This window comes from Engystomops pustulosus, chromosome 4 (assembly GCF_040894005.1).
Source record: "Engystomops pustulosus chromosome 4, aEngPut4.maternal, whole genome shotgun sequence".
Lineage (NCBI taxonomy): Eukaryota > Metazoa > Chordata > Amphibia > Anura > Leptodactylidae > Engystomops > Engystomops pustulosus.
In genome coordinates, this window is record NC_092414.1 from 13,417,645 (window position 1) to 13,440,315 (window position 22,671).

Sequence of the window (22,671 nt, forward strand, 5' to 3'; positions counted from 1 at the left end):
CCCAAAGCCCCAATGCCAGAGAGCTACCCCAAAGCCCCAATGCCAGAGAGCTGCCCCAAAGCCCCAATGCCAGAGAGCTGCCCCAAAGCCCCAATGCCAGAGAACTGCCCCAAAGCAGGTCATCAACTTTTTGCTTAGGTCCTGCTCTCATTCCACCCAAAATGTCCCTTTTTTGGGCAGGTCATGAGCATATCCTAATCCTTATTATGGGGCGTTTGAAACATTGGGGCTGATACCATGTTGTGTCCTCTTCTTATTGTTTACTGTGGAAACAGAGGAAATGGCTCCCAGCCAATAACAAGTTGAGGTAGGTCCCTCCTTGAGTGTCAAGAGGAACCAGGAAGTAGAGAACGGTGAAGGAGCCAGGATTTGTTGAAACGGCAATGAGGAGGGGGATTTCCCATGGAGCTTTGTCCTCCCTCTTGAAACACAGGAAATGTCTCCCAGCCAATCACTGGAAGGTACTGAGGAAGTCTGAGGAAGGTAGTTTCCTGTGTGTCAAGCGGGAACAGGAAGCAGAGACTGTGGAATTGTTAAAACAGAATAAGGAGGAAGATTCCCCATGAGTTTCTCTCCTTCCTTGTAAAATACAGGAAATGCCTTCCAAACAATCACAAGCTGAGGAAGGTCACTTCCTGTATGTCAAGAGGAACCAGGAAAAGAGACTAGTGGAGGACCCACGAATTGTTGAAATGGAATGAGGAAGAGGATTCCCCATCGGTCCCTCTTTTCCCTTTTGAAGCACAGGAAATGCCGCTTAGCCAGTTCCTATTTCAGGAAGGTTAGTTCCTGTGTGTGAAGAGAAACCCAAAAGTAGGAACTGGTGGAGAAATTGGAAATAGCAACTGAGGAGGGACTCCTACTAGATCCCACTGACCACTCTTGGAACATGGGAAATGCCATTTATCCAACAACTAACTAGAGGTCAAATCCTGTGTTACAAGAAAAACCAGGAAGTAGAAGAAGGGGATTCCTTGTGGGTCTCTGTCCTTCCTTGTGAAACAAAGGAAATGCCAGCCAATCACTAACTATGAAAGGGCAATTCCTATGTGTCAACGAGAACCAGGAAGAAGAGAATGGTGGAGGACCGATGAACTGTTGAAACTGTAATGAGGAGTGGGAAACACTAGAAATGCCTCCCAGCCAATCACTAGCTGAGGAAGTAGCTTCCTGTGTGTCAAGAGGAACCTGGAAATAGAATCTGGTGGAGGACTTGGGAATAGTTCAAATGGAATGAGAAGGGAGATTCCCCATGGATCACTAGGAAGGTCAATTCCTGTGTGCAAAGAGAAACAAGGAAGAAGGAACTGGTGGAGGATACGAGAACTGGTGGAGCAGGAACTGAGGAGGGATTTATTATCGGATTCCTCTAGCCACTCTTGGAACATGGGAAATGCCTCTCATCCAACCACAAACTAAGCAAGGTCACTTCCTGTGTGAAGATGAACCAGGAAGTAGAGAACAGTGGAGGAATGGTGAATCTTTGAAAAAGAAATGATTGGAGTGACCCATACGTCTCTTAGCCAATCACTAGCCGAGGAAGATCACTTCCTGTTTGTCAAGAGGAACCAGGAAGTAGATATTGGTGGAGGAACGGGGAATGGAGGAACAGGCAACCGCTGAAAAAGAAATGGTTGTAGTGATCCATACTGGTCCTCTCTGGTCACTTTTGAAACACAAGAAATGTCTCTTAGCCAATCACTAGCCGAGGAAGGTCACTTCCTGTGTGTCAGGTGGAATCAGGAAGAAGACACCGGTGGAGGAACGGGAACTGTTGAAAAGGGAATGGTTGTAGTGACCCATACTGGTTCTCTCTGGTCACTTTTCAAACACAGGAAATGTCTCTTAGCCAATCACTAGCCGAGGAAGGTCACTTCCTGTGTGTCAGGTGGAACCAGGAAATAGACACCGGTGGAGGAACAGTAACTGTTGAAAAGGTAATGGTTGGAGTGACCCATACTGGTCTTCTATGGTCACTTTTAAAACACAGGAAATGTCTCTTAGCCAATCACTTGCCGAGGAAAGTCACTTCCTGTGTGTCAGGAGGAACCAGGAAGTAGGCACCGGTGGAGGAACGAGAACGTTTGAAAAGGGAATGGTTGGAGTGACCCATACTGGTCCTCTCTGGTCATTTTTGAAATACAGGAAATGTCTCTTAGCCAATCACTAGCCGAGGAAGGTCACTTCCTGTGTGTCAGGAGTAACCAGGAAGTAGGAACTGTTGTAACTGAAATTGAGGGGGTGGGGACTATCAGTAATAGTGAGTCAATGTGACCCTTTAAGGCAGACAACCCCTTTAAGACGTCTTGTAAACAAAGAAGGATGACGACATCCCAAACTCTTGACCTTTTTTCCTCTTAACTGGCAGAATATTTTTGTGAGGCCGGTGATATTAGTGTCATTTTCCGGATTACGGAAAACATTAGGGAAGTCTCCGGAGAGCAGAGAATTCAATTATTCTCCAGAGGGTAACAGAGAAATCCGAGTGTTTAGACAAATTCTAGAAAATGAGTGCGTTCCCCGGGGGGTGGGGAGGAACAGGTACGGATAATTAGAGAATTCCCTGAGGAAGGATAGTTTACAGCTCGGAGAACGTGTGCGGCATCGCAACATCCTCCAGGAGAGACTCTAGATTATACAACTGACGGGGCCCCTCCATATGATACACTGCAGGGGCCCAGGCTTTATGTACATGTGATCCGACGGAAGCTGATTGGCTGGAGAATTTAGCAGTTAACCAACCACTTTACGACGCTCCTTGAATCTTTTTCCCGTTTGGTGGATTTAGGATCCCGATTCTGGACCCAACTCATTTTAGGACCCCCACTAATAAGCATAGTTGAGGGATGCCCTCACACTGCTTTGATATGTACTCTCTATACCTATGACTTCCTGCAGAGCACAGAGCACAGCAGTGTGAGGACACGTCCCCAATACAATCCTGGTATAAAAGTCTATTTTTACAGTCCTGCTGCTCCTAACAACACACACAAAGGTCTGATTACATATCTCTCCAGGCAAAATACCTAAAACTGTCTGCAGCACAGAACACAGCAGTGTGAGGACATGCCCCCGGTAGAATGCTGGAGAAAAAATTCATTGATCACTGTCCTGCTGCTACTAACAACATACAAAAGGGTAAGGACAAAAGCTAACACAGGCGTTTAGGGACAATAGCTAACACAGGCTGCAGAAAACACAGAGCACAGCAGTGTGAGGACAGAATATAAATCCATATATCACAGTCCTGCTGCTACTAAGTACTTACACAAATGTATGACTGCATATCTCGCCAGGCAATACACATTACACTGGCTACAGAAAGCACAGTGCACAGCAGTGTCAGGACACTCATCCCAGTACAATCCCAGATTAAAAATACATATTTCACAGTCCTGCTGCTACTAACAAAATACACAAAGTTGTGATTACACAGATCTCCAGACATAATACCTAACACCGGCTGCAGAAAACAAGGAGACATACACAAATATTTGATTATGTGTCTCTCCAGGGACAGTACATAACACTGGCTGCAGAAAGCACAGAGCACAGCAGTGTGAGGACAGGTTCCCAACACAATTCTAGCATATAAATCCATATATCACAATCCTGCTGCTGCTAACGAAATACACAAAGATCCGATTATGTGTCTCTCCAGGGACAGTACATAACACTGGCTGCAGAGAGCCCAGTGTACAGCAGTACACGTTTCCAGTTCATATTATAAATCAATTTTTCACAGTTCTGCTGCTACTAAATATGCAAATCTGCTTCGAAATTATTCTACAGTAATTTTTATGCACTTCTGTTCCCGGTTACCAAATGTGGAATTACAATATTTGATTTGCATCCCTCTTCAGATGAGATGATGTTATGCACCCAGCTTTCCCGGGATCATGTGAACACTACCCAAGGTATTGGCTGCGGTCAGGTAGTTACCGTGACTCACGGTTGTATTTGCTGGGATTATCAGATGTTTCTATAAGATACCCGGCGCTATATTTAGATCTCTGCCCGCTATTTATAGCGACATCTCCTTCTACGGTAGAAAGCGGCGTCCCACGTATTCCTCTGCACACGCTGGGATCGGGGGGGGGGAGGGGGGATGATGCTGGCGAGGCTGACCCGCTCCGACCACCCCACGGGCCCCGGGAGACGTGGATTACACGTGTGCCCTGCTGGTAATTGCAGGGTGTGGATGTCAGGGCGGCAGCGCGTCCCCCCACCCCCCACACGTAATCATAAAGGACGGGTTATTTTTACGGATCCGCCGCGCAGCTGCGCCTTTTCTTGGGAGATGCTCAACCTCAAAGCACCGGATTGAACATAGCAATTACGTCAAGCTCCCGGAGAGACGTCTCACTGATCTGCCTGCTCCGTAACAATATATAATACCGCCATAGCGTCGCTTTCCTACATCGTCGATTTACTAAACAGAAATCTGAGGGTTTGTTACAATTTCATCCGGGCTAAACCATCCAATGTGATCAGGATTCAGCGCTGATACATTGTAACAAACTTACAGACTGATATATATATATATATAGATCGGGCACAGCCCCCGGGGCAAGTAGTAGTCATATCTACCAGCAACACTACCCCCAACATCAGCCAATAGTGTGTGATATCAAGTAATGAGACCCTCCAGCTCCAGTCTTATCTATACATCCATCTACATCATATCTATCTATCTATCTATCTCATATCTATCTATCTACATCATATCTATCTATCTATCTCATATCTATGTATCTACTGTAGATCATATGAGATAGATAGATAGATAGATAGATAGATAGATAGATATGAGATAGATAGATATGAGATAGATAGATATGAGATAGATAGATAGATAGATATGAGATAGATATGAGATAGATATGAGATAGATAGATAGATATGAGATAGATATGAGATAGATAGATAGATAGATAAATAGATAGATAGATAGATAGATAGATAGATAGATAGATAGATAGATAGATATGAGATAGATATGAGATAGATAGATAGATATGAGATAGATATGATCCTGGAGATATCAGGATGTACATAGGACGGGAGGAGGAGCCTCCCCGATACACTGGAGATGTCAGGATGTACATAGGACGGGAGGAGGAGCCTCCCCAATACCCTGGAGATGTCAGGATGTACATAGGACGGGAGGAGGAGCCTCCCCGATACCCTGGAGATGTCAGGATGTACATAGGACGGGAGGAGGAGCCTCCCCGATACCCTGGAGATGTCAGGATGTACATAGGACGGGAGGAGGAGCCTCCCCGATACCCTGGAGATGTCAGGATGTACATAGGACGGGAGGAGGAGCCTCCCCGATACCCTGGAGACGTCAGGATGTACATAGGACGGGAGGAGGAGCCTCCCCGATACCCTGGAGACGTCAGGATGTACATAGGACGGGAGGAGGAGCCTCCCCGATACCCTGGAGATGTCAGGATGTACATAGGACGAGAGGAGGAGCCTCCCCGATACCCTGGAGATGTCAGGATGTACATAGGATGGGAGGAGGAGCCTCCCCGATACCCTGGAGATGTCAGGATGTACAGAGGACGGGAGGAGGAGCCTCCCCGATACCCTGGAGATGTCAGGATGTACATAGGACGGGAGGAGGAGCCTCCCCGATACCCTGGAGATGTCAGGATGTACATAGGACGGGAGGAGGAGCCTCCCCGATACCCTGGAGATGTCAGGATGTACATAGGACGGGAGGAGGAGCCTCCCCGATACCCTGGAGACGTCAGGATGTACATAGGACGGGAGGAGGAGCCTCCCCAATACCCTGGAGACGTCAGGATGTACATAGGACGGGAGGAGGAGCCTCCCCGATACCCTGGAGACGTCAGGATGTACATAGGACGGGAGGAGGAGCCTCCCCGATACCCTGGAGACGTCAGGATGTACATAGGACGGGAGGAGGAGCCTCCCCGATACCCTGGAGATGTCAGGATATACATAGGACAGGAGGAGGAGCCTCCCCGATACCCTGGAGACGTCAGGATATACATAGGACAGGAGGAGGAGCCTCCCCGATACCCTGGAGACGTCAGGATATACATAGGACGGGAGGAGGAGCCTCCCCGATACCCTGGAGATGTCAGGATGTACATAGGACGGGAGGAGGAGCCTCCCCGATACCCTGGAGATGTCAGGATGTACATAGGACGGGAGGAGGAGCCTCCCCGATACCCTGGAGATGTCAGGATGTACATAGGACGGGAGGTGGAGCCTCCCCGATACCCTGGAGATGTCAGGATGTACATAGGACGGGAGGAGGAGCCTCCCCGATACCCTGGAGATGTCAGGATGTACATAGGACGGGAGGAGGAGCCTCCCCGATATCCTGGAGATGTCAGGATGTACATAGGACGGGAGGAGGAGCCTCCCCGATACCCTGGAGACGTCAGGATGTACATAGGACGGGAGGAGGAGCCTCCCCGATACCCTGGAGATGTCAGGATGTACATAGGACGGGAGGAGGAGCCTCCCCGATACCCTGGAGATGTCAGGATGTACATAGGACGGGAGGAGGAACCTCCCCGATACCCTGGAGATGTCAGGATGTACATAGGACGGGAGGAGGAGCCTCCCCGATACCCTGGAGATGTCAGGATGTACATAGGACGGGAGGAGGAGCCTCCCCGATACCCTGGAGATGTCAGGATGTACATAGGACGGGAGGAGGAGCCTCGCCGATACCCTGGAGATGTCAGGATGTACATAGGATTGGAGGAGGAGCCTCCATGATACCCTGGAGATGTCAGGATGTACATAGGACGGGAGGAGGAGCCTCCCCGATACCCTGGAGATGTCAGGATGTACATAGGACGGGAGGAGGAGCCTCCCCGATACCCTGGAGATGTCAGGATGTACATAGGAAGGGAGGAGGAGCCTCCCCGATACCCTGGAGATGTCAGGATGTACATAGGAGAGGAGGAGGAGCCTCCCCGATACCCTGGAGATGTCAGGATGTACATAGGACGGGAGGAGGAGCCTCCCCGATACCCTGGAGATGTCAGGATGTACATAGAATGGGAGGGGGAGCCTCCCCGATACCCTGGAGATGTCAGGATGTACATAGGATGGGAGGAGGAGCCTGCCCGATACCCTGGAGATGTCAGGATGTACATAGAATGGGAGGGGGAGCCTCCCCGATACCCTGGAGATGTCAGGATGTACATAGGACGGGAGGAGGAGCCTGCCCGATACCCTGGAGATGTCAGGATGTACATAGGACGGGAGGAGGAGCCTCCCCGATACCCTGGAGATGTCAGGATGTACATAGGACGGGAGGAGGAGCCTCCCCGATACCCTGGAGATGTCAGGATGTACAGAGGACGGGAGGAGGAGCCTCGCCAATACAATTATCCAAGTCATTAACACGAGACGATAAGTCTGAGACGCTTCCATTAGGACCCGGGCCAAGGCCTGATCTCATCTAATGACTGTTTAGAGCCGCTACACCGAGGAATCAACACAAAAGACATAATCCAAACAATTACTAAACGATTTAGAATACTCCATAGTTATTACCTATGGGAAACTGTCAGCAGGTCAGAGATCATCCAGAACGAGAGTATTCTATTATAGGATTAGGTAGTGTCCTCACACTGCTGTGCACTGCGCTCTCTGAACTCCCTTTGAAGGACTCCTGCACTATCCAACCATTAGTAAGCTACAGAATGCAGAGGCTATGGAGGAGTTCAATACAGAGTGATCAGAGCACAGCAGTGTGAGGACACTCCCCAGTACAATCCTGGAATATTTGTCCAATTTTACAGTCCTGCTGCTACTAACAAAATACACAAAGGTCTGATTACACATCTCTCCAGGGACAATAGCCCACATTGGGTCCAGAGTAAACAGGGCACAGCAGTGTGAGGTAACGCCCCCAGTACAATCCCAAATTAAAAATCCGTACGTCACAGTCCTGCTGCTAATAACACACAAAAAAGTCTGATTACACATCTCTCCAGGGACAGTACCTCCAATTGGCTGCTGAGTGTACAGAGCACAGCAGTGTGAGGACACACGACTATTATAATGCTGGAATAGAAATACATATTTCACAGTCCTGCTGCTACTAACAACATAAAAATGTTATAAATACAGATCTCTTAAGGGATAATACATAACACTGCCTGCAGATAGCACAGAGCACAGCAGTGTGAAGACCCACCCCCAGTACAATAATGGAATGTAAATACATATATATCACAGTCCTGCTGCTACTAATAGCATACACAGAAGTATGATTACAAATCTCTCCAGGAACGACCAAGAAAACCCAAATCACATCAACCCAGAAACATCATCAACGTAACTGACCAAAAAGATGGAAAACACAAGAAAAATCACCCAGAAACCAAGAAAATGAGGTAAAGGAGCAAAGCACAAATATCATAAATCCTCACCTGTATACAGTGCCCCCTGCTCCTCACCTGTATACAGTGCCCCCTGCCCCTCACCTGTATACAGTGCCCCCCTGCCCCTCACCTGTATACAGTGCCCCCCTGCCCCTCACCTGTATACAGTGCCCCCCTGCCCCTCACCTGTATACAGTGCCGCCCTGCCCCTCACCTGTATACAGTGCCCCCCTGCCCCTCACCTGTATACAGTGCCCCCCTGCCCCTCACCTGTATACAGTGCCCCCCTGCCCCTCACCTGTATACAGTGCCCCCCTGCCCCTCACCTGTATACAGTGCCCCCCTGCCCCTCACCTGTATACAGTGCCGCCCTGCCCCTCACCTGTATACAGTGCCCCCCTGCCCCTCACCTGTATACAGTGCCCCCCTGCCCCTCACCTGTATACAGTGCCCCCCTGCCCCTCACCTGTATACAGTGCCCCCCTGCCCCTCACCTGTATACAGTGCCCCCCTGCCCCTCACCTGTATACAGTGCCGCCGTGCCCCTCACCTGTATACAGTGCCCCCTGCCCCTCACCTGTATACAGTGCCCCCTGCCCCTCACCTGTATACAGCGCCCCCCTGCCCCTCACCTGTATACAGTGCCGCCCTGCCCCTCACCTGTATACAGTGCCGCCCTGCCCCTCACCTGTATACAGTGCCCCCCTGCCCCTCACCTGTATACAGTGCCCCCCTGCCCCTCACCTGTATACAGTGCCCCCCTGCCCCTCACCTGTATACAGTGCCCCCCTGCCCCTCACCTGTATACAGTGCCCCCCTGCCCCTCACCTGTATACAGTGCCCACCTGCTCCTCACCTGTATACAGTGCCCCCTGCTCCTCACCTGTATACAGTGCCCCCCTGTCCCTCACCTGTATACAGTGCCCCCCTGCCCCTCAACTGTATACAGTGCCCACCTGCCCCTCACCTGTATACAGTGCCCACCTGCCCCTCACCTGTATACAGTGCCCACCTGCCCCTCACCTGTATACAGTGCCCACCTGCTCCTCACCTGTATACAGTGCCCACCTGCCCCTCACCTGTATACAGTGCCCCCTGCTCCTCACCTGTATACAGTGCCCACCTGCTCCTCACCTGTATACAGTGCCCACCTGCCCCTCACCTGTATACAGTGCCCCCTGCTCCTCACCTGTATACAGTGCCCCCCTACCCTCACCTGTATACAGTGCCCCCCTGCCCCTCACCTGTATACAGTGCCCCCTGCTCCTCACCTGTATACAGTGCCCCCCTACCCTCACCTGTATACAGTGCCCCCCTGCCCCTCACCTGTATACAGTGCCGCCCTGCCCCTCAACTGTATACAGTGCCGCCCTGCCCCTCACCTGTATACAGTGCCGCCCTGCCCCTCACCTGTATACAGTGCCGCCCTGCCCCTCACCTGTATACAGTGCCGCCCTGCCCCTCACCTGTATACAGTGCCGCCCTGCCCCTCACCTGTATACAGTGCCGCCCTGCCCCTCACCTGTATTACAGTGCCTCCCTAGCCCCTCACCTGTATTACAGTGCCGCCCTGCCCCTCACCTGTATTACAGTGCCCCCCTGCCCCTCACCTGTATTACAGTGCCCCTGCCCCTCACCTGTATTACAGTGCCCCCCTGCCCCTCACCTGTATTCAGTGCCCCCCTGCCCCTCACTTGTATTACAGTGCCCCCCTGCCCCTCACCTGTATTACAGTGCCCCCTGCCCCTCAACTGTATACAGTGCCCCCCTGCCCCTCACCTGTATTCAGTGCCCCCCTGCCCCTCACTTGTATTACAGTGCCCCCCTGCCCCTCACCTGTATACAGTGCCCACCTGCCCCTCACCTGTATACAGTGCCCACCTGCCCCTCACCTGTATACAGTGCCCACCTGCTCCTCACCTGTATACAGTGCCCACCTGCCCCTCACCTGTATACAGTGCCCCCTGCTCCTCACCTGTATACAGTGCCCACCTGCTCCTCACCTGTATACAGTGCCCACCTGCCCCTCACCTGTATACAGTGCCCCCTGCTCCTCACCTGTATACAGTGCCCCCCTACCCTCACCTGTATACAGTGCCCCCCTGCCCCTCACCTGTATACAGTGCCCCCTGCTCCTCACCTGTATACAGTGCCCCCCTACCCTCACCTGTATACAGTGCCCCCCTGCCCCTCACCTGTATACAGTGCCGCCCTGCCCCTCAACTGTATACAGTGCCGCCCTGCCCCTCACCTGTATACAGTGCCGCCCTGCCCCTCACCTGTATACAGTGCCGCCCTGCCCCTCACCTGTATACAGTGCCGCCCTGCCCCTCACCTGTATACAGTGCCGCCCTGCCCCTCACCTGTATACAGTGCCGCCCTGCCCCTCACCTGTATTACAGTGCCTCCCTAGCCCCTCACCTGTATTACAGTGCCGCCCTGCCCCTCACCTGTATTACAGTGCCCCCCTGCCCCTCACCTGTATTACAGTGCCCCTGCCCCTCACCTGTATTACAGTGCCCCCCTGCCCCTCACCTGTATTCAGTGCCCCCCTGCCCCTCACTTGTATTACAGTGCCCCCCTGCCCCTCACCTGTATTACAGTGCCCCCTGCCCCTCAACTGTATACAGTGCCCCCCTGCCCCTCACCTGTATTCAGTGCCCCCCTGCCCCTCACTTGTATTACAGTGCCCCCCTGCCCCTCACCTGTATTACAGTGCCCCCCTGCCCCTCAACTGTATACACTGCCCCCCTGCCCCTCAACTGTATACAGTGCCCCCCTGCCCCTCACCTGTATACAGTGCCCCCATGCCCCTCAACTGTATACACTGCCCCCCTGCCCCTCACCTGTATTACAGTGCCCCCTGCCCCTCATCTGTATTACAGTGCCCCCTGCCCCTCACTTGTATTACAGTGCCCCCCTGCCCCTCACCTGTATTACAGTGCCCCCCTGCCCCTCAACTGTATACACTGCCCCCCTGCCCCTCAACTGTATACAGTGCCCCCCTGCCCCTCACCTGTATTCAGTGCCCCCATGCCCCTCACTTGTATTACAGTGCCCCCCTGCCCCTCACCTGTATTACAGTGCCCCCCTGCCCCTCAACTGTATACACTGCCCCCCTGCCCCTCAACTGTATACAGTGCCCCCCTGCCCCTCACCTGTATACAGTGCCCCCATGCCCCTCAACTGTATACACTGCCCCCCTGCCCCTCACCTGTATTACAGTGCCCCCTGCCCCTCATCTGTATTACAGTGCCCCCTGCCCCTCACTTGTATTACAGTGCCCCCCTGCCCCTCACCTGTATTACAGTGCCCCCCTGCCCCTCAACTGTATACACTGCCCCCCTGCCCCTCAACTGTATACAGTGCCCCCCTGCCCCTCACCTGTATTACAGTGCCCCCTGCCCCTCATCTGTATTACAGTGCCCCCCTGCCCCTCACCTGTATACAGTGCCCCCCTGCCCCTCAACTGTATACAGTGCCCACCTTCCCCTCACCTGTATACAATGCCCCCCTGCCCCTCACCTGTATACAGTGCCCCCCTGCCTCTCACCTGTATTACAGTGACCTCCTGCCCCTCACCTGTAAACAGTGCCCCCATGCTCCTCACCCGTATACAGTGCCTCCCTCACCTCTATAAAGTGCCCACCCTCAACTGTATAAAGTGCCCCCTGCCCCTCACCTGTATACAGTGCCCCTCACCTGTATACAGTGCCCCTCTCACCTGTATACAGTGCCCCTCTCACCTGTATACAGTGCCCCGCTGCCCATCGCCTGTATACAGTGCCCCTGTGCCCCTCACCTGTATAAAGTGCCCACCTGCCCCTCACCTGTATTACAGTGCCCCCGTGCCCCTCACCTGTATTCAGTGCTCCTAACCTGTATACAGTGACCCCTGCCCCTCTCCTGTATACAGAGCCCGATACCTGTATACAGGCCCCCTCACCTGTATAGAGTGCACCCCCTCACCTGTATACAGTGCCCCCCTGCCCCTCATCTGTATACAGTTCCCCCATCACCTGTATACAGTGCCCCTCACCTGTATACAGTGCCCCCTTCATCTGTATACAGTGCCCCTCACCTGTATACAGTGCCCCCCTGCCCCTCACCTGTATACAGTGCTCCCCTGCCCCTCACCTATATACAATGCCCCCGTGCCCCTCACCTATATTCAGTGCCCCTCACCTGTATACAGTGCCCCCCTGCCCCTCACCTGTATACAGTGCTCCCCTGCCCCTCACCTATATACAATGCCCCCGTGCCCCTCACCTATATTCAATGCCCCTCACCTGTATACAGTGCTCCCCTCACCTGTATACAGTGCTCCCCTCACCTGTATACAGTGACCCCCTCAACTGACCTGTATACAGTGCCCCCTGACACTCGCCTGTATACAGTGCCCCCGTGCCCCTCTCTGTATACAGTGCCCACCTGCCCCTCGCCTGTACAGAGTGACCACTGCCCCTCACCTGTATACAGTGCCCGGCTGCCCCTCACCTGTATACAATGCCCCCCTCACCTGTATTCAGTGCCCCCTTCACCTGTATAGAGTGCACCCCCACACCTGCATAAGGTGCCCCCTTTCCCTCACCTGTATACAGCCCCCCTCACCTGTATACAGTGCCCCCCTGCCCCTCACATGTATACAGTGCCCCCTTCACCTGTATAGAGTGCACCCCTGCCCCTCATCTACATACAGTGCCCCCCTCCCCTGTATACAGTGCCCCTCACCTGTATACAGGCCCTCTCACCTGTATACAGGCCCTCTCACCTGTAAACAGTGCCCCCCTGCCCCTCACCTGTATAAAGTGCCCCACTGCCCCTCACCTGTATACAGGCCCCCTCACCTGTATATAGTGCCCCCCTGCCCCTCACCTGTATACAGTGCCCCTCACCTTTATACAGTGCCCCCTGCCCCTCACCTGTATACAGTGCCCCCCTGCCCCTCACCTGTATACAGTGCCCACCTGCCCCTCACCTGTATACAGTACCCACCTGCCCCTCACCTGTATTACAGTGCCCCCTCACCTGTATACAGTGCCCACCTGCCCCTCGCCTGTATACAGTGCCCACCTGCCCCTCGCCTGTATACAGTGCCCCCCTCACCTGTATACACTGCCCCCCTGCCCATTACATGTATACAGTGACCCCTCACCTGTATACAGTGCCCCTTCCCCTCATCTGTATACAGTACCCCTTCCCCTCATCTGTATACAATGCCCCCTGCCTTTGAACTGTATACAGTGCCCCCCTGCCCCTCACCTGCATACAGTGCCCCCCTCACCTGCATACAGTACCCCCCTCACCTGCATACAGTACCCCCCTCACCTGCATACAGTGCCCCCTCACCTGCATACAGTACCCCCCTCACCTGTATACAGTGCCCCCCTCACCTGCATACAGTACCCCCCTCACCTGCATACAGTGCCCCCTCACCTGCATACAGTGCCCCCTCACCTGCATACAGTACCCCCCTCACCTGCATACAGTACCCCCCTCACCTGCATACAGTACCCCCCTCACCTGCATACAGTGCCCCCCTCAACTCACCTGTATAGTGCTCCCTGCCCCTCACCTGTATACAGTGAACCCACCCATATACAGTGTCCCTCTGCCCCTGACCTGTATACAGTGCCCCCTCACATGTATACAGTGCCCCTGTCCCTCACCTGTTTACAGTGACCCCTCATCTGTATACAGTGCTCCCCTCACGTATATACAGTGCAACCTCACCTGTATCCAATCCCCCCTGCCCCTCACCTATATACAGTGCCCCCTCACGTATATACAGTGCAACCTCACCTGTATCCAATCCCCCGTGCCCCTCAGCTATATACAGTGCCCCCTCACCTGCATACAGTGCCCCCTCACCTGCATACAGTGCCGCCCTCACCTGTATACAGTGCCCCCCTCACCTGCACGCAGTGCCCCCCTCACCTGCACGCAGTGCCCCCCTCACCTGTACCTGTATACAGTGCCCCCCTCACCTGTATACAGTGCCCCCCTCACCTGTACCTGTATACAGTGCCCCTTCCCCTCACCTGTATACAGTGCCCCCCTCACCTGCATACAGTGCCCCACTCACCTACATAGGGTCCCCCCCTGCCCCTCATCTGTATACAGTGCCCCCTCAACTGTACACAGTGCCCCCTCACCTGCATACAGGGCCTCCTCACCTGCATACAGGGCCCCCTCACCTGCACACAGTGCCCCCTCACCTAAATACAGGGTCCCCCTCACCTAAATACAGGGTCCCCCTCACCTAAATACAGGGTCCCCCTCACCTGGATACAGTGCCTCCCTGCCCCTCACCTGTATACAGTGCCCCCTACCCCTCACCTGTATACAGTGCCCCCCTGCCCCTCACCTGTATACAGTGCCCCCCTGCCCCTCACCTGTATACAGTGCCCCCCTGCCCCTCACCTGTATACAGTGCCCCCCTGCCCCTCACCTGTACACAGTGCCCCTTCCCCTCACCTGTACACAGTGCCCCCCTCAACTGTATACAGTGCCCCCCTCAACTGTATACAGTGCCCCCCTCAACTGTATACAGTGGCCCCTGCCCATAACCTGTATACAGTGCCCTCCTGCCCCTCACCTGTATACACTGCCTCCCCACCTGTATACAGTGCCCCCCCACCTATATACAGTGCCCCCCACCTATATACAGTGCCCCCCTCACCTGTATACAGTGCCCCCCCTCACCTGTATACAGTGCCCCCCTCACCTGTATACAGTGCCCCCCTCACCTGTACCTGTATACAGTGCCCCCTCACCTGTACCTGTATACAGTGCCCCCTCACCTGTACCTGTATACAGTGCCCCCACACCTGTACCTGTATACAGTGCCCCTACACCTGTACACAGTGCCCCTCACCTGTATGCAGTGACACCTGCCCCTCACCTGTATACACTGCCCCTAACCTGTACACAGTGCCCCCTCACCTGTATACAGTGCCCCCCTGCCCCTCACCTGTATACAGTGCCCCCTCACCTGCACACAGTCCCCCCTCACCTGTACACAGTGCCCCTTCCCCTCACCTGTACACAGTGCCCCCTCACCTGTATACAGTGCCCTCCTCAACTGTATACAGTGCCCCCCTCAACTGTATACAGTGGCCCCCTCAACTGTATACAGTGGCCCCTGCCCATAACCTGTATACAGTGCCCTCCTACCCCTCACCTGTACACAGTGCCCCCCACCTATATACAGTGCCCCCCACCTATATACAGTGCCCCCACACCTGTACCTGTATACAGTGCCCCCACACCTGTACCTGTATACAGTGCCCCCACACCTGTACCTGTACCTGTATACAGTGCCCCCTGCCCCTCACCTGTATCCACTGCCCCTCACCTGTATACACTGCTTCCTCACCTGTACACAGTGCCCCCCTCACCTGTACACAGTGCCCCCCTCACCTGTACACAGTGCCCCCCTCACCTGTACACAGTGCCCCCTCACCTGTACCTGTATACAGTGCCCCCACAACTATACCTGTATACAGGGCCCCCACACCTGTACACAGTGCCCCTCACCTGTATGCAGTGACCCCTGCCCCTCACCTGTATACACTGCCCCCTTCACCTGTACCTGTAAACAGTGCCCCCTGACATATATGCAGTGCCCCTCACCTGTATGCAGTGACTCTTGCCCCTCACCTGTATACAGTGCCCCTCACCTGTGTACAGTGCCCCCCTCACCTGTACCTGTATACAGTGCCCCCCTCACCTGTATACAGTGCCCCTCACCTGTGTACAGTGCCCCCCTCACCTGTACCTGTATACAGTGCCCCCTCACTTGTATACAGTGCCCCCCTGCCCCTCACCTGTATACAGTGCCCCCCTGCCCCTCACCTGTATACAATGCCCCCCTGCTCCTCACCTGTATACAGTGCCCCCCTGCCCCTCACCTGTATACAGTGCAGCCCTGCCCCTCACCTGTATACAGTGCCCCACTCACCTGTTTACAGTGCCCCCTTCCCCTCACCTGCATACATTGCCCCCCTCACCTGTATACAGTGCCCCCTCCCCCTCACCTGTATACAGTGCCCCCATGCCCCTCACCTGTATACAGTGCCCCCATGCCCCTCATCTGTATACAGTGCCCCCATGCCCCTCACCTGTATACAGTGCCCCCTGACCTGTATACAGTGCCCCCTGCCCCTCACCTGTATACAGTGCCCACCTGCCCCTCACCTGTATACAGTGCCCCCTGCCCCTCACCTGTATACAGTGCCCCCTCACCTGTATACAGTGCCCCCTCACCTGTATACAGTGCCCCCTGCCCCTCACCTGTATACAGTGCCCCCTGCCCCTCACCTGTATACAGTGCCCCCTGCCCCTCAACTGTATACAGTGCCCCCTCACCTGTATACAGTGCCCCCTGCCCCTCACCTGTATACAGTGCCCCCTCACCTGTATACAGTGCCCCCTGCCCCTCACCTGTATACAGTGCCCCCCTGCCCCTCACCTGTATACAGTGCCCCCTGCCCCTCACCTGTATACAGTGCCCCCTCACCTGTATACAGTGCCCCCCTCACCTGTATACAGTGCCCCCCTCACCTGTATACAGTGCCCCCTGCCCCTCACCTGTATACAGTGCCCCCCTGCTCCTCACCTGTATACAGTGCCCCCTCACCTGTATACAGTGCCCCCTCACCTGTATACAGTGCCCCCTGCCCCTCACCTGTATACAGTGCCCCCTCACCTGTATACAGTGCCCCCTGCCCCTCACCTGTATACAGTGCCCCCCTGCCCCTCACCTGTATACAGTGCCCCCTGCCCCTCACCTGTATACAGTGCCCCCTCACCTGTATACAGTGCCCCCCTCACCTGTATACAGTGCCCCCCTCACCTGTATACAGTGCCCCCTGCCCCTCACCTGTATACAGTGCCCCCCTGCCCCTCACCTGTATACAGTGCCCCCTGCCCCTCACCTGTATACAGTGCCCACCTTCCCCTCACCTGTATACAGTGCCCCCTGCCCCTCACCTGTATACAGTGCCCCCCCTGCCCCTCACCTGTATACAGTGCCCCTCACCTGTATACAGTGCCCCTCACCTGTATACAGTGCCCCTCACCTGTATACAGTGCCCCCTCACCTGTATACAGTGCCCCTCACCTGTATACAGTGCCCCTCACCTGTAGGACACCTGTTTCCGGAAGGTCAGGTTCCGTAGCTTCTCCTCCACCGTCTCCTCCCTGTCCCTGTGGCCGCTCCCGGGCTCGTGCAGTGCGGGCTCCGCTGTCTCCAGTCCTCCCTCCGCCCCCCGGCAGCCGCTCTCCCGGCTCTGCGCTCCGTCCAGCGGCGGGTTCATGTCTGCGCCGGGGAAGAGCGGGGGGTCCCGGGCGCAGTCACCGCTCCGCTCCCAGCAGCTGCAAATGGAGGAGGCGCCGCCGCAGCATCCATGGGGGGAGAGAGCCGGGCATTGTGGGAAACTCCTCCCTGGCCAATCACTGCGCAGCCCGCAGTCACGCCCCCGAGACAAGCCCCCGACGCTACACGGGACCGCCCATTATCCATCGTCATCATCATCATATATTACTATACATACTACATCATCATCACTATATATTACTATACATACTACATCATCATCACTATATATTACTATACATACTACATCATCACTATATATTACTATACATACTACATCACCATCACTATATATTACTATACATACTACATCACCATCACTATATATTACTATACATATTACATCATCATCACTATATATTACTATACATACTACATCACCATCACTATATATTACTATACATACTACATCATCACTATATATTACTATACATACTACATCATCATCACTATATATTACTATACATATTACATCATCACTATATATTACTATACATATTACATCATCATCACTATATATTACTATACATACTACATCATCACTATATATTACTATACATACTACATCATCACTATATATTACTATACATACTACATCACCATCACTATATATTACTATACATACTACATCATCACTATATATTACTATACATACTACATCATCACTATATATTACTATACATACTACATCATCATCACTATATATAACTATACATACTACATCATCACTATATATTACTATACATATTACATCATCATCACTATATATTACTATACATATTACATCATCATCACTATATATTACTATACATATTACATCATCATCACTATATATTACTATACATACTACATCATCATCACTATATATTACTATACATACTACATCATCACTATATATTACTATACATACTACATCATCATCACTATATATAACTATACATACTACATCATCACTATATATTACTATACATACTACATCATCACTATATATTACTATACATACTACATCATCATCACTATATATTACTATACATACTACATCATCACTATATATTACTATACATACTACATCATCATCACTATATATAACTATACATACTACATCATCACTATATATTACTATACATACTACATCACCATCACTATATATTACTATACATACTACATCATCACTATATATTACTATACATACTACATCATCATCACTATATATTACTATACATACTACATCATCACTATATATTACTATACATACTACATCACCATCACTATATATTACTATACATACTACATCATCATCACTATATATTACTATATATACTACATCATCACTATATGTTACTATACATACTACATCATCATCACTATATATTACTATACATACTACATCATCACTATATATTACTATACATATTACATCACTATATATTACTATACATACTACATCATCATCACTATATATTACTATACATACTACATCACCATCACTATATATTACTATACATACTACATCATCACTATATATTACTATACATACTACATCACCATCACTATATATTACTATACATACTACATCATCATCACTATATATTACTATATATACTACATCATCACTATATATTACTATACATACTACATCATCATCACTATATATTACTATACATACTACATCATCACTATATATTACTATACATATTACATCATCATAACTATATATTACTATACATACTACATCATCACTATATATTACTATACATACTACATCATCACTATATATTACTATACATATTACATCACTATATATTACTATACATACTACATCATCATCACTATATATTACTATACATACTACATCATCACTATATATTACTATACATACTACATCATCATCACTATATATTACTATACATACTACATCATCACTATATATTACTATACATATTACATCACTATATATTTCTATACAAACTACATCGTCATCACTATATATTACTATACATACTACATCATCACTATATATTACTATACATACTACATCATCATCACTATATATTACTATACATACTACATCATCATCACTATATATTACTATACATACTACATCATCACTATATATTACTATACATACTACATCATCATCACTATATATTACTATATATACTACATCATCACTATATATTACTATACATACTACATCATCATCACTATATATTACTATACATACTACATCATCACTATATATTACTATACATACTACATCACCATCACTATATATTACTATACATACATCATCACTATATATTACTATACATACTACATCATCACTATATATTACTATACATACTACATCACCATCACTATATATTACTATACATACATCATCACTATATATTACTATACATACTACATCATCATCACTATATATTACTATACATACTACATCATCACTATATATTACTATACATACTACATCATCATCACTATATATTACTATACATACTACATCATCACTATATATTACTATACATACTACATCACCATCACTATATATTACTATACATACTACATCATCACTATATATTACTATACATACTACATCATCATCACTATATATTACTATACATACTACATCCTCATCACTATATATTACTATACATACTACATCATCACTATATATTACTATACATACTACATCATCATCACTATATATTACTATATATACTACATCATCACTATATATTACTATACATACTACATCACCATCACTATATATTACTATACATACTACATCATCACTATATATTACTATACATACTACATCATCATCACTATATATTACTATATATGCTGGACATGTTAATAATGAAGGGAGGCACTGCTAAACATGTTATTAGTGAAGGGACGCTGCTGCTGGGACATTTTATTAATAAGAGAGGCCACTGCTGGACAAAGGCATTAGTGAGGGAAGGCTGCTGCTGGGACATGTCATTAGTGAGGGGAGGCCGCTGCTGCACAAGTTATTAGTGAGAGGAGGCCACTGCTGGACATGTTATTAGTGAGAGAAGGCCGCTGCTGGACATGTTATTAGTGAGGGGAGGCCGCTGCTGGACATTTTATTAGTGAGGGGAGGCAGCTGCTGGACATGTTATTAGTGAGAGGAGGCCACTGCTGGACATGTTATTAGTGAGGGGAGGCCACTGCTGGACATGTTATTAGTGAGGGGAGGCCGCTGCTGGACATGTTATTAGTGAGGAGAGGCAGCTGCTGGACATGTTATTAGTGAGGGGAGGCCACTGCTGGACATGTTATCAGTGAAGGGAGGCCACTGCTGGACATGTTATCAGTGGAGGGAGGCCGCTGCTGCACAAGTTATTAGTGAGAGGAGGCCACTGCTGGACATGTTATTAGTGAGAGGAGGCCGCTGCTGGACATGTTATTAGTGAAGGAAGGCCGCTGCTGGACATTTTATTAGTGAGGGGAGGCAGCTGCTGGACATGTTATTAGTGAGAGGAGGCCACTGCTGGACATGTTATTAGTGAGGGGAGGCCACTGCTGGACATGTTATAAGTGAGGGGAGGCCGCTGCTGGACATGTTATTAGTGAGGGGAGGCAGCTGCTGGACATGTTATTAGTGAGGGGAGGCCGCTGCTGGACATGTTATTAGTGAGTAGAGGCCGCTGCTGGACATGTTATTAGTGAAGGAAGGCCGCTGCTGGACATTTTATTAGTGAGGGGAGGCAGCTGCTGGACATGTTATTAGTGAGAGGAGGCCACTGCTGGACATGTTATTAGTGAGGGGAGGCCACTGCTGGACATGTTATTAGTGAGGGGAGGCCGCTGCTGGACATGTTATTAGTGAGGGGAGGCAGCTGCTGGACATGTTATTAGTGAGGGGAGGCCGCTGCTGGACATGTTATTAGTGAGTAGAGGCCGCTGCTGGACATGTTATTAGTGAGGGGAGGCCACTGCTGGACATGTTACCAGTGAAGGGAGGCCACTGCTGGACATGTTATCAGTGAAGGGAAGCCGCTGCTGCACAAGTTATTAGTGAGAGGAGGCCACTGCTGGACATGTTATTAGTGAGAGGAGGCCGCTGCTGGACATGTTATTAGTGAGGGGAGGCCGCTGCTGGACATTTTAGTAGTGAGGGTAGGCAGCTGCTGGACATGTTATTAGTGAGAGGAGGCCACTGCTGGACATGTTATTAGTGAGGGGAGGCCACTGCTGGACATGTAATTAGTGAGGGGAGGCTGCTGCTGGACATGTTATTAGTGAGGGGAGGCCACTGCTGGACATGTTATTAGTGAGGGGAGGCCGCTGCTGGACATTTTATTAGTGAGTAGAGGCCGCTGCTGGACATGTTATTAGTGAGGGGAGGCCACTGCTGGACATGTTATCAGTGAAGGGAGGCCACTGCTGGACATGTTATCAGTGAAGGGAGGCCGCTGCTGGACATGTTATTAGTGAGGGGAGGCGCTGCTGGACATGTTATTAGTGAGGGGAGGCCGCTGCTGGACATGTTATTAGTGAGAGGAGGCCGCTACTGGACATGTTATTAGTGAGGGGAGGCCACTGCTGGACATGTTATTAAAGAGGGGTGCCGCTGCTGGACATGTTATTAGTGATGGGAGGCTGCTGCTGGACATGTTATTAGTGAAGGGAGACAGCTGCTGGACATGTTATTAGTGAGAGGAGGCCGCTGCTTGACATGTTATTAGTGAGGGGAGGCCACTGCTGGACATGTTATTAGTGAGGGGAGGCCGCTGCTGGACATGTTATTAGTGAGGGGAGGCCGCTCCTGGACATGTTATTAGTGAGAGGAGGCCGCTCCTGGACATGTTATTAGTGAGGTGAGGCCACTGCTGGCAATATTATTAGTGAGGGGAGGCCACTACTGGGCATGTTGTT

General features: G+C 50.7%; 1 protein-coding gene across 3 annotated transcripts in view; it reads right to left on the reverse strand.

The window, feature by feature from the left end:
• DGKI (diacylglycerol kinase iota) overlaps positions 1–17,805 on the reverse strand; it is a 223,620-nt gene extending 205,815 nt beyond the window's left edge. For all 3 annotated transcript variants that reach the window (XM_072145184.1, XM_072145182.1, XM_072145181.1), the window contains exon 1: positions 17,529–17,805. In XM_072145184.1, coding sequence (XP_072001285.1) covers positions 17,529–17,704 — 176 coding nt within the window. In that variant the 5' untranslated portion in view covers positions 17,705–17,805. The remainder of the gene's footprint in view (positions 1–17,528) is intronic.
• Positions 17,806–22,671: the final 4,866 nt, after the last annotated feature.